The following is a 12,970-nucleotide window of genomic DNA, read 5'->3' as shown; positions in this document are numbered from 1 at the left end:
AATATATGAGAGTCTTTATATTTGACAGTATGATTGTTTTTCCTTATATTAATGTGATTATTGTTATTCTCTCACTGATAAATTCAAACGCTCCGGTCAAAAGCAGCCAAAAGTCCACAGGAGGAATCTCAAGTACTGAACAGGTGGACGTGAGAGGTGTTAGGTTACGACCTAACTACAGCGTAGATTTGACACAGAAGTTTAAAACTCCTGTAAAGTATTCTTCCTTCAGTCAGGCTCAGCCTCTACCATCAAGTCTCTCTAAATGCAGCTGGACAGGTTCTGAGTTATTTTGCTGACAGACAAATAATCCTGAAAATGTCTCGAGTTTCACTGAAAACTTCAGCGAGGCCGAGCCGCTCCTTTGCTCTTGGTCTGTCCGTGGTTCAAACAAAGGGCTGAATGCTGTGATGTTGTTACATAACCAAACTAGATTTTGCTAGACCCGCTGACTGATCAGGGCAGCTGGGGTATTTTAATGAGGTGCTGAACAGAGGTCGGAAAAGAGGTGCTACGGCAACTAACAGCAGAAGGAAATGTATGTATTTGAAACTTTAGCGCGTGAAATCCTATTCTTAGGAGCTAAAAATGAATGAAGAAAGTTTGTAAAATGTTTCTCTTTTGAGTCCTTTTGCAAACTAAAAACTACACACACACAAACACATCGCCACACATACCCCCTTCGCTCAGAGTTGAACATGATAACGTCGTCGTCCGCCTCGGGGCGATAGGAGAGGGACGAGCTCGCCATGGACAGCAGGTCTGGGTCTGCAGACATCAGCGAGGACTGCGGGGAGCTCAGCAGGCTCCGGCGGGAACGGCACATGCTGCTGTTGCGTGTCAGTGCGGGCCGAATCAACGTAGTCCCTGGAGGACGAACGAGGAGAGGCAAACGGAGACGTCAATATTTATGCCGTGCCACTTTTGCGGCTACAAAGCGTCGGCGCGCTCTGCCGCCTCGCTCACCTGTGAACTGTGGAATGATGGGAGGCGTGTCCTCGTCCAGGTCGTCCACTCCTCCCGCGATGGGGTAGGGCGGAACTGAGACTCGCGGCATCACCACCCAGCTGTGGTCTGAGTAAAGGCTGGCGGTCAGGCTCGGCAGACCCGAATTATTGACCACAGGGAAGCCGCAGAGCTTCTCGATCTGCTGCCAGCGGTGGAGCCGCTCCCTCAGGCACGCCGTTACCTCCGACAGGGCTTTCCTAATATGAAGACGAACGAATGAATAAATCAGACTCAGTTAAATTAGAAAAGCATGCAAACACTGAGCTTATTCTGCTTCAGATTACCGATCAACATTCCCCAGTCAGACTCAGTAAGATGCCAACTTTGCTTTGATCCATCAGGGTTTACGGATTTAAACTTGTGTCTAACACTTTCGCTCTGTTCTCACGCTTGATCTTCCTCTTTTGAACACAGATGAATTGTTTACCTCAGTGGCGCTACCTAGCTTCTCCAAGAGCTCTGAATATATTAAATACATCTCATTGTGTTTATCGACCCATGAACGTAAAAGCTTTATGTGGTAAAAAAGACAAAACGAGCAAAAAACACACAAGCAGGCAAGAACTCGACACTGTAGAGCTGTTTTTCTTAAATGCATTGAGCGCTCTGATGGCTCAAACAAAAGTATTTAATCCCCACACAAAGCAAAGCTGCCAAGGATAAAGTCGTCGTTGGTGTAAAAAGGCACGGAAAGCCTCACCGACTGTCTGTACTCCTGACTGCCAGATCACACCTGGCTGAAACAAATCCTCTCTTCCCGTGTTTACTTTTAGCTGTTGAATTACCTTTATGATCACGTCATGAAGCGTGCAGCACCTCTGTTATAAATGCCTCCTTATAAATCTATATCAGGTGATATTTCTTATTGTAATCTGCACATTAGAGTCTGTCTTTCTTACTTTGCTTCTAGTATCTTGTGGTCCACCTCATCCAGTGACGAGCTGTGGGCTACGTGAAGAGTCCCAAACACAGAACCTCTCTTCTTTTTTATTTTCTCTGCCTGAAATGGGGAAAACATAGAGTTACTTTGGCTGGAATTTCAGCTTCACATAAGCTGAATTTTCTTTTTAATATTGATAGTTCAGAACAACCATCATCTCAAAGGACTTTATACACCATGTGATGTAAATACACACCCCAGACATGTGAGAAAGAAAAAAAGATGACATTTACATCAAATTCTGTTCTTAGCAGTGAGTCAGAGGAGGTAAAGTTAAAGAAGCAAGGCTGGGATGGTTTGGACATGTGCAGCGCAGGGATAGTGGATAAAATGGACAAAAACGGACCACAGAAGAGATTCCTGGATGTAATGAAGGAGAGATGCTGTGACAGAGGAGGATGTTGGGGATAGGATGAGACAAGCTAAAGGAAGCAGCTGAAAAAAGAGCAGGAAGCCGATTAAGAGAAGCTAATATGATAGAACATAAACTCCCTCCCAAGTTTTTGTTAAATTGAGTGGAAACAACAACAAAAAAAAAACACACAGCATCTTTACCTAAAAAGGCTGATCACTGCACTAAATCTTTCTCTGCTGTAAGCCAGATTAATGTAGCTGATGTAAACTCATTCACTGATGTCTATTTGCATCTAATGGAGAGGATCTTCAGCTCCAGTCCATTATGAGCTTCTGCCAGACGCAGGTGACAAAGAAAAACGTGCTGAATCATTTGGTCCTATTTCTTCACTATTTACCAGGCAAAACATCACAGAGTAGTTACGCGCCTGCTAGGATTCAACGCACTGCTGAGACTTCAGTGCTTGAGATGAAGTACGGTGGCCCTGAGAGGTCAAATGCACTGCAGCTCAAAAAACCCACAAGCAAATAGCTAGCAAGCGTTTCTGGGGACACAGTGACTTGATGGATCAGCTGTAGAACTGACAGAAACCAGAATGTGACATATCGCACTGAGACACGCTTAAAAGAAGCAGAGGATTCATTAGTGTTGTTGTGGGCTAGCATGCGCTTCAATCACATGATTTATATAATACTGTAGATACATGTTTGCTATTAGCTGTTTACTGTTAGCTTGTCACTTCCTCAGCTGGTCCGTCAGGTTATTGTCGCCCCAAAAACACGTTTTCTTTCACGTTTTTTTCCCCTTTAGCTTTTTCTGATTGCTGGTGCTTTCTATTTGAACTCTCAGGGCCACTGTAATAAAGAGATATACAAAAGTCCCCTGGTGTAATGGTAGTAGTTTAGTAGTAGTAGTAGTGTGTCCTGCTCAGTCAGATTTGCAGTTCCATAATATAAATGGCTTTTTCTCCCCAACATCATTCCTTTAAGTAATCCAAACAGGCAGCAAGACCTTCTTTTAATGTTTTAAAATCTCTGCCAGTGCTGATCTTTTAGTAATTTCCAAACGTTAACACTTCATGAGATGTGTGATATCATGCCAAATCACAGCACGTAACCTTTGGAGAGCTTAGTGGTCACATCCTCACAGCAGCAGCTTCTGCTCTCTGTCCAGCACCTCGTGTCCTTCTCGTGTAATCTTTTGAGCCTTGGCAATAACCTATCAAAAGTTAGCCGGTTACCTCGTCTTTGGCGACGCACAGCTGATTTTCGGCGCTCTGCTTCTTGATGTTGTAGTATTGAACTTCCACTTCGTGCGTGAGCTGGAGCCACTTCTGAAGAGCTTCGGGCACCGAGCGCTCCGACTGCATCTCCTTCTCCGCTCGCTTCAGAGCTTTCCGTACCTACACGGGGAAGAGCGCGATACGCGAGAGGCCAATCAGATTCGCTGCCAAAAAACAAAACAAACAAACAAACAAGAAAGCACCCTTTCCCACAGGATATCGATCAAACGCATCAGTAAGCGAAGGTTAGCGTTCAGCGAATTTCAAATGAACTCCATTTACTGTTTAAGTCCTGCGTTCGCCGTGTGTAAATGAGCCCAATCCTGGCTCGCCTGCACGGAGAGAACTCATTACAGAGAGATATATCGGTGCTGTATTTCCATGTGAGGGGAAATGAGGCAATCTCGAGGATATGCAAAGTAGGTGTTTTATGGAAGAAATGAAAATTTAATGTGGAAAATATGAAATTAATCCTTTCATTTCAAGTTGTTTGCGCCACAGTAATGAATACATTTACATCCGCATATTGCGATGTCCCAGATTTTCACCTCTATCCCTTTATTTCATGCTCTGAATCGAATATACAATTCAGTATTTACATAATGATAATAAATGTGACTGTTGTATATGTGAATACGCTGGATATTCCTTATGGCGCCATAGAATCTGAAATTACATTGTAGCCAACAGCCAATAGGAGCAGTTTTATGGTTGTGTTTCCCTCACTCTGACTAACAATAAATCTGTTTGCGAGCAGGACTCCGGGGCAACGAGCCGTACCTGTACGAGCTCCTCCTCGGCATATTTGAGCCGGCTCAGCTCACATTCGGCGCCCTCTCGCAGCTCTCGGAGCCTGTGAGCCTCCTTCTTAGCCCCGTCAATCTCATCCCTCATTTTCAGCTCGAGGTTCTGCTTCTCCACAGCAACTGTCCGGTTCTCTTCTTGAGCCTTTTCGAGCCTGGAAGAGGACGGGAAGGATACACGGTGAGGCGGAAACATGGGAACACGGGAACAGAGGAAAGTCGTGGATGTGGTGACGGAGGGGATGCAGAGGGTTCGTGTGGTTGGGATGGAAGGTTAGAACACAGCCAACTGAAGAAGAAGAAATAGGGGTATTTGTATGCTTAGAAGGACTTTATAAGTACTGTAGGGCAATGAATTCCAAAGTGTGAGCTGGAGCCCAACGGTGGACCGCATTGGTACTGCAGGTGTGCCAAAGTAATAACAGAAATCCACTATATTTAAAATATTTATTTATATAAAAAGTGGATTAAAACTGGTAACAGGAGGTGGTTAGTTTGTGATATTACTCGTTATTCGGACCTAAATTGACTGATTCCTATTGAAGTTTGTGTCCCAGCAGCAGGTGACCTTAAAAAACTTTGCCTATTACTTGGTACCATTAGGAATTTATAGCCAAGAGCCTGTGTTGTTTATGTTTTTGGAATAAAATCACTTATCACTTTCTTCTGTATTTTGATTAGAGTGAAGTTTGGCTGCTCTCCGTGGGGTTTTCTGGTTTTTAAGTGGGCCGTAGCACTCTTGCCTGTGGGAATAGCTGCTGTAGGCGGTTTAAGTTTTACATGATTTAAAAACAAAGTTTGGATTTCACCCGCTCTAGATGACAAAGAATTAAGTACATCTTCATGTTTCTCTCTGATTTTCTGAAAATTGTTTCATGGTTCAGGCTTTAATTAGTTAAGGGTATAGTTAAGGTGTTCAACTAAGGTGACATCGTTGTTGTATTGAAGTCATTGCATGATGAAAACAAGTGATAACAAGTCTTTAAGTGATACAAAGCCAGGACAGATAGAAGAACATGCCTCAGCCCATAGCGGTGTCACTGCTAACTGCTGCACCACCGTGCTGCTGTTCTCTGTGAAAGGAGAGCGGCAGCACGTGACCATTAAATCAGTGTTTCATCTAAGTCTAATACACGTCCCTCTCTTACCGACTCTGCAGGTCTAACAAGCTTTGCTCAGCATGTTGCAAGCTCTCCAGATCCTTCATCATCTGTGAGATGTGCACCTTGCTGGACTTGTTCTGCACGTAAGCAAACCAGCAGCCCCCGACACCAATCACAATGGACACCATCAGGACGAAGTCTTTCATCCAATTATGTTGCGGACCTGTGCGGGGAAGGACGAGCAGGAGAAAGAGTGATGGATTCATGCATTCATACATTTTCTTTAAGCTCATTTTCCACTGATATTCATGAAGTGTGATGACACGCGGCTTTATACTTACGTAGCGGGGGGCCGAACAGCACTGCATCGAGCGCCTTTAGGTTTAGTTTTTGTTTATGCCGCTGGTCTAATATCTTCAGCTGCATCGACATAAACGACGGTTCATTTGCCGCTATTCTAAAACGGGGGAGAAGAAAACACAGGACTGAATGCTAAACAAAGTTTTCAAAGTGAACTAAAACTAGATGTGGCAAAAAACACATTTTAAACATCATACAAGAATTGCTGTTTGTTTTAGTCTTTGTCAATTTGTTATCTGCACAACATTAACGATACAATCAGAGGGACACGTGATGCACATGTTTATTGAGACCGGGGCGTTCACATGAGTGTGAAGTTGTGTTTGCATTGCAGTTCTTAAACATCACACAAACACACTCTGCATAAAAACTAAACCTTACACAAGCAGCTTTAAACAACAGGAACAGCCAAAGCCACACTGAGCTGAAGAGAAACATTAAAAATGAAATAAAATCAATACAAACTACAATGACTCTGAGTTCACATGACCTCATCCTAACAACACAAACGTTACCCATTACAACAGCAGCTCCTAACAACGACTCAGCTAAGTAACATCACACTAGACGAGAAGACACAACACGAAAACAGCAAAAAACTGCAGTTTATCTATTGGCCACTTAGCCCAGCTTGTTTCCCCATAAGACCCCCATGTTAAAAAGCATATTTACAGCCAGATAAACAAGACAGCCTTGACCTCCATAGATAGCTTCCTCCCTTTATGTCTATAACTTTTTGTTTGAATTTATCTGGATACTGGAGTTAGAAATAGCTTCGATTGACAGGTGGGCTGACACGGGCATGTGCAGCTAATCAACATCTGTGTTTGTACTACTGGTGCCTGTTAGGGTTCAGTTCCATTTCGCAACAACAGTTACCTTAAAGGTCGTCTTGTAATTATTAAACCCTGCCTCTCTCTGTCGCAGTGTGTCTTTGGGCCCCTCCCCTCCCCTCTTTTTTGAAGCCGGGGCAGCAGATACTTGCTGTATCAGAGTTTCCTTCCTGTAAAAATGGAGTTTTTCCTTCCCACTGTCGCCAAGTGCTGCATCTGACTGTTTGGATTTCTTTTTAATATATGAAGTGCTTCGAGACAGCTGTTGTCATGAATGTGGAGCTAAATAAGAAAAACTCAACTGAACTGAAAGGTGCTTTAAACTAAGGTAAAGACCCTACAATATTAGAACCAAACCCCCAACAATGAGTCGATACCCCATACAGCACTTGGCGACAGTGGGGAGGAAAAACTCCATTTTAACAGGAGGAAACCTCCATCAGAGGCAGGCTCAGGCAGGGGGCAGCTGTTTGGGTGGAACATTTAATGCATTTATCTGACTTGTATAATGGTGTGTTTAATTTGTCGTTACTTATAGTTTATGGATTATAGATTACTAACAAAGCTAGCTAGCATTAGCTCCATAAAAACCAACATGTTTGCAACCAAAACGCTGAAACCAGTTTGTGACTTGCATCTCTTAGGCAGCCTGTGAGTGTAACAGAGTTAGTGATACACTCTCAGCTCAAACACACTCGACGTGGTGACAGAAAAAGAGTTCAATCCTTCTCTACACCGACGTCTCCCAGGACGCCTTCTTCACACCACCGCCGCCACCACCATCTTAATCGGCGCAGACAACATGGCAGGCTGATGAAACCCTACCCCTCTCGCTGTGACATCACTTCATGAGTCAGCTCCTATAAGCTCTGTGGCGTAACATGAAGCTCTTCAATAACCTGCCACCCACCATCCTCCAGTCTACTCATGCCGTAAATACAGAGTGCAGTGAGTCACAGTCCATCTGAATATTTTTCTGTAATGTCGACGCTCATTAAATTTCATCTTCACTGCGCTGCGTGCGGGAATTTTTAATATCCTGGGAGCGCTTTTAAAAGACTGAGCCACCGACCTACGATTAGGTTCACAGCAGATCGTGAGAAGTCAGGGACATCACTCTGAGTTCAAGAGCATTCATAGATCTTTGGGTACTGCTGCATGTTTGACTTCATGACCTGTCTTGGAAAAGAAAAAACCTACAAGCCTTGGAAAGTTTTCTCATGCAAGAGCAAAAGAAGGGCTCTTAAGTTGTGCTATTATTGGCTGTGTTGCCTTTTACAACCAGCAGTGGGCAGCATTGAACAGACTAATGAAAGCTAAGGCTGCTTTCAGATGCTGTAGCACAAACAGTGTGTTCAATAGAAGCAAATGACAAAAGAAAAGACTCCATTTACATGTGTCACACTGCAAATTCCCACAGATGTTGTGTCGTTATGTTGTTGCCCCAGGAAAAGAAAAAAAAGCAGAGCTGGTACGTTTGATTGCGTCGTGCGGTACTGACCGAGGTAAAGTGTTCCCCGTGATCCGGAAGTCCCGGAAGTTCTTCTCATACTGCGGTAGCTCCACCGACTCCTTCAGCCACCACACCGTGTCCTCTGTGGTCCAGTTGTGGACTGATAAAAACAAAGAGGGGAGGAGAAAAATGAAGATGTTTTTGTTATCTTTGAAAGCACACACACACAGATCAGTAACTAAGATGATTTACTGCTCGTTATCTGCTCCTCTGCATTCCTCCAAAATTCCCCAAAGCCCGACAGCACTCTCAGTCTTAAGCAGGTTTAAGCATCAAAGTTAAAAGCACTCGTTGCACACAAACCCTCCCTGTGTGACGGGTAAATGAGTATATGTTTCATTACCAGGTTGAGATTAATTGCCGTTGCATCATTTTGCTGTTACGGTAAACACACTGGCATTTATAATGCACAGCTTTCCACTCTTATTGAGCACTCGAAGTGCGATTACAGCACTTTTTAGGGTTCGGTGTCCTTTCCCTGGGACACCTCAAAATGCAGACTGGAGGAGGCTCTACTTTCTGGGCCGCAGCCAGTCCCCGAGTTATGTTGGTACACACACTAAGTTTGTGGTGACTAAATGAAGAGATGTAACGGTGGGAAAAATGATTCAGGATAAGACACCAAGCTTCAGGCTTTACCTACATTTTATTTTACCAAGACCCATGAAGCATTCAAACAACATAAATCTAGGAAGTTTATTTTTTGCTTCAAACATGAGTGCATGTGAAGAACTTGTTCTAAAACCCAGTTAGCTGCACAGATACATCAGCGTGATAAACAAACAGGCACAAACAAGCTGAGGAAGACAGACTGTGGTTGCAGATAAGCCACATATGTCACGGGTTATAAAAAAGGAATTAGAGAGGAGATGAGACACAGTGGCGTAAACACAGCTTCACTTTGCCATTTACAAGGACATTTCATCAGGCAAATCGTTACTTTTTTCTACTGCCCCTGAGAACCTGATAATTACAATATTACAAATAAAGGATGACTGAAACGACTCAGAATTTCAGCTGGGTTTCTTGAATGGAAGTGCGTTTGCTTAAACTCTCATTTCACTTTCTCTACGTTCTGCAGAGTGAGTAAAAGCTCACGCTTTGTTTTCTTTGAGTAAATGTCAGTAGATGTTTGTTCGCTCCTTCAGTCCTGGCTTTTTGCAGAAGTCCGTCTGACGTCTCAGAGAATCATGAAGTTGTTTAAGGTCACTTTTGACTTTAGCGCAGTCATCTCAAAAGAAGAAGGTTCTGGGTATTATTATATTACCAAATAAAGCACCAGCGCTGCTATAGTAGAAGTAGCATTTCATTCTCCGTAGCGGTTTTGATTATGAGTATTAGCTACGACGCTGTGAAACAACAGTATGTTGTAACAAAAACATGGTTTATTCGTAACCACACTGCTCACATTCCTAAACTGAAACAGCAACTTCTCCAACTGGTGGAGGTCACTGTCGACTAAACCCACAAGCATCAGATTGCTTAGTGAGCTTGAAACTTCAGACGTCACAAACTACAGCATGTATTCAAAACTGTTATTATACAATACATAAAAATGAGAATGATTAAATCCAAGAAGGCTGCTGTGGAATCTGCGATTTGCAATGCATCATGGGATGAGGAGTTCATTCCTATGTACACCGTCATCTACTTTCAGCATATTTTTAATTTCTTTCTTTTTCAAGACTCGGTTCGAGATTAAAAAAATCTTTGCATAAGGCTTTTATTAAACATAAAGGATAAATATAGATGTGTTTTATCCTGTCCCCCTCCCCTCATCCACAACGATGGCAGATGGCTGCCCTTCCCTGATCCTGGTTCTGCAGCAAGTCCTTCCTGTTAAAGGGAGTTTTTCCTTCCCACTGTCGCCAAATGTTGCTCAGTTGTCATGTGATTGTTAGGGCTTTCTCTGTTGTTGTGATTTGGCACTATATCATTAAACTGAATTGAATTTAAATGAATTTCTGAAACAGGAAGCTCCAGGAGTGAACATGCACGACTACTGTTGAGTGCTATAAAAACAGACACTTGTTTAGGGATTGCCCCCCCCGGCTGTCTTCCTGTTTCCCTGCAGGAAACTGGTATATATCGTCTTCCCGATAAATAGGTTGTTTGTTTTTTTAAGTGCTTCCTTGTTTAACTGCTCACTCCCTGTTATCTCCACTATAATTATAGTACAGGTATCACTTATAGCAAGCCTCCCTACATGTGTCAAAGTACCAACCATCTCATGCGGGACAGTTATGCAGATTTTTGTGTTTTTAATGACATTAATTCAGTCGACCTGCTTGCTTTTTACCTTCAGAGGTTTTCCAGCCCCTCCACAGCTCCTCCACAGTGATGTGCTGGTCTTCACGGTGCAGGTTGCTGTGTTTGTTGGTTTGCTGCTGCTTCATATCTTCTATTATGAACTAGGAAAAGAGAGAGAAAGACAAGTGAGTTTCAACAGATTTTCAGAATCATCCTGATGGATGTATTTGTAGGTTTTTTGCAGAGAACATTTTAAAACAAGTGTTTTTCACTAAGATCTCCAGGGGGGATGCAGATGGCTGTGCTTGTCTTTGTATGTCCATGTGTGGTTTTGACAGAGGGAGCCGCAGAGAGTTGGCTTTGCCTAAAAGTCTGGATTTGGATCACACACACACACACACACTTTGTTTTTGCTCAGCTTTCTTCCTTTTAAGGACTTTGAAAGGAGAAACAGACCCATGGCAGAGGCGCCACTTCCACCTGTGTGTGTGCTTTCAGCTTCCAGCTGTCCTCCTTTGGTAGACTAAAACTAAAAAATGCCCCTGTGGAGTATGAGCTGTAGCAAACAAACCCACAAAGAATTGCCAGAACACCGGTGGCATCAACAAGGATCATGGCTGACTACAAAACACCTCAAAGCACTCATCTTGGAACAATATTTGTATGTGTGTGTGGCCTTGGCATTGATGTAAAACCTGATCTGCCATCTAATTCAAACCTCGTTGTTTCTGATAGGTAATTAGCCTTTTATATCACACAGCAAAGCTCGGTCCTATTGCATCATGCTTACCTGCAAACGTGACGTCTAAAAATTGCTGTGAGTGTTTCCTAGACTCATTTGAATAAGGTGTAGAGTTGTTTTGATAGATTTAAGGCAATATCAAGAACCACAACAACACATTTACAAGCTATCTGTATGTGACAAACACCTAAAATCTTGTAACGGAACAGAAGGACTGTGCACTTCTTTTGTCCACCGTCTTTTGTGTATCGCCTGTTTTGCATCAAAAAAGTTGGAAACAAGTCACAGAAAAGGTCTGTTTATAATAATGAATGTATAATAAGTATTTAATAAGTGCTTTGACCTAATAAAAACAGTCTCTGAAAATGTCCTGAACGGAAAAATCACTAACCAGTTTTCTTCAAATGAACACACACACTTGGTTTTCTTTCTAGTTTATATTTCGCCATGATTTGTCCCTTTTAATCTGTTTCTGAAAAGATAAAAAATCGACCTGAGCAATGCATGAATGACATGTTATTATTCATGTACCTTTCCATGTACAAATATTTGTCCTAGGAAGCCTTAATGTGATGCAAAGTATGACCAAATATCAAAGTAATCCTGCAATCCCCACCTAACTCTTTATTTCCCAACATAATAAAAACATAAGCTACTGGTTCTATTCAAATCTAAAAATTAATAAAAGAAGCATCTAACTTTATGCAGGTATGTTAAGCAAAAACACCCTTTTTGTTTACGCATGCAATCAAGTTTAGATTAAGAACAGCAGGAACAGACACGTCTGCACCTCGATGCAGTTAACTGCAGTTAAGGGACAGATAAAGAGAAGCTTATGCAATTAATAGTAAAGATGCCCAAGCTGTAGAATTAAAAGTTCCTGAGTTTTCAGCTTAGGTGTAATCTGCAGGGAGCTCAATATACTGTTCGCAATTCTAGAAAAACTGTCTGTACATGTCTGAGGTAAATAAAATGAACCGCAGGTTCAGAGCGTCCTGACGACGGAGCAAGAAGCACAAAACTGCCCCACCAGCAGCAGCAGCAGACAATGGTACTTCTAATCACATAGGACTGAATGTTTGAGCAGCAGCCGAGGGTGTTTTGACATTTCACACAATTATGAATCATGATTACAGATCAATGAGCTTCACATCTGACTTGATAAGGATAAAACAGCACACCCAGTCTCTAAAACAACTAGAAAAAATATCGTGTGCTCGCACCAAGACAGCTGTTGTCATTACCGCTCGACTGCGCGTTCCTTTGAAGAAGTCCTAAAAGCATTTAATGACACATCTTGAACGATGTGCACGTGTGACACAGACAGATTCCCGTGTGCGCCTATACATCGCGAAAATCAACTGGCACTTTCACGCATCTCTGTAGCGTGCTGAGAGAGTCTGAAGGAGCGCCGTGAGTTTGACATTGAATACATAAAAGCTGTCTGTTGTTGAGAGGCTGTCTGCTACAAATGTTCCCAGCATTCCTGCTGTCACAGGAGAAAGATCATTTTTAAGTCTTCTCTGAAAGCCTTCTGCGCGGTTCGTATCTATGTACACTCATATATTCGAATCCACTAACTTGAGTAAAGTGACCGAATCGCTTCTTTTGTCAACACAAAGTCATACATCTCTTAACACACAATGGATAACTGGCATGAAAAACAGAGAAACAAGACATGATACAGAGAGGGTGATAATGTAGACATGTAACTTAAAAAATAAAAAAGAAACAGAGGCCATAAAATGTTCATGTTTATGGCCTCTTCCTGCATTTGACTG

The 12,970-nt window shown here is 42.6% G+C and overlaps 1 protein-coding gene across 1 annotated transcript in view; it reads right to left on the bottom strand.

Annotated features, from left to right (window-relative positions):
* Positions 1–12,970, bottom strand: part of stim2b (stromal interaction molecule 2b) — a 57,599-nt gene that overhangs the window by 3,883 nt on the left and 40,746 nt on the right. The window contains exons 3-11 of the mRNA XM_004562687.6: positions 10,497–10,608; positions 8,186–8,297; positions 5,833–5,948; positions 5,537–5,714; positions 4,366–4,543; positions 3,544–3,705; positions 1,908–2,008; positions 967–1,205; positions 678–867 (exon numbers count right to left, since the gene is read on the bottom strand). Of these exons, the coding sequence (XP_004562744.1) occupies positions 678–867; positions 967–1,205; positions 1,908–2,008; positions 3,544–3,705; positions 4,366–4,543; positions 5,537–5,714; positions 5,833–5,948; positions 8,186–8,297; positions 10,497–10,608 (1,388 nt within the window). The remainder of the gene's footprint in view (positions 1–677; positions 868–966; positions 1,206–1,907; positions 2,009–3,543; positions 3,706–4,365; positions 4,544–5,536; positions 5,715–5,832; positions 5,949–8,185; positions 8,298–10,496; positions 10,609–12,970) is intronic.

Source organism: Maylandia zebra, linkage group LG3 (assembly GCF_041146795.1).
Source record: "Maylandia zebra isolate NMK-2024a linkage group LG3, Mzebra_GT3a, whole genome shotgun sequence".
Taxonomy (NCBI): Eukaryota; Metazoa; Chordata; class Actinopteri; order Cichliformes; family Cichlidae; genus Maylandia; species Maylandia zebra.
Note: the sequence above shows the minus strand (reverse complement) of the source record. Positions and strands in the feature narration are given on the sequence as shown.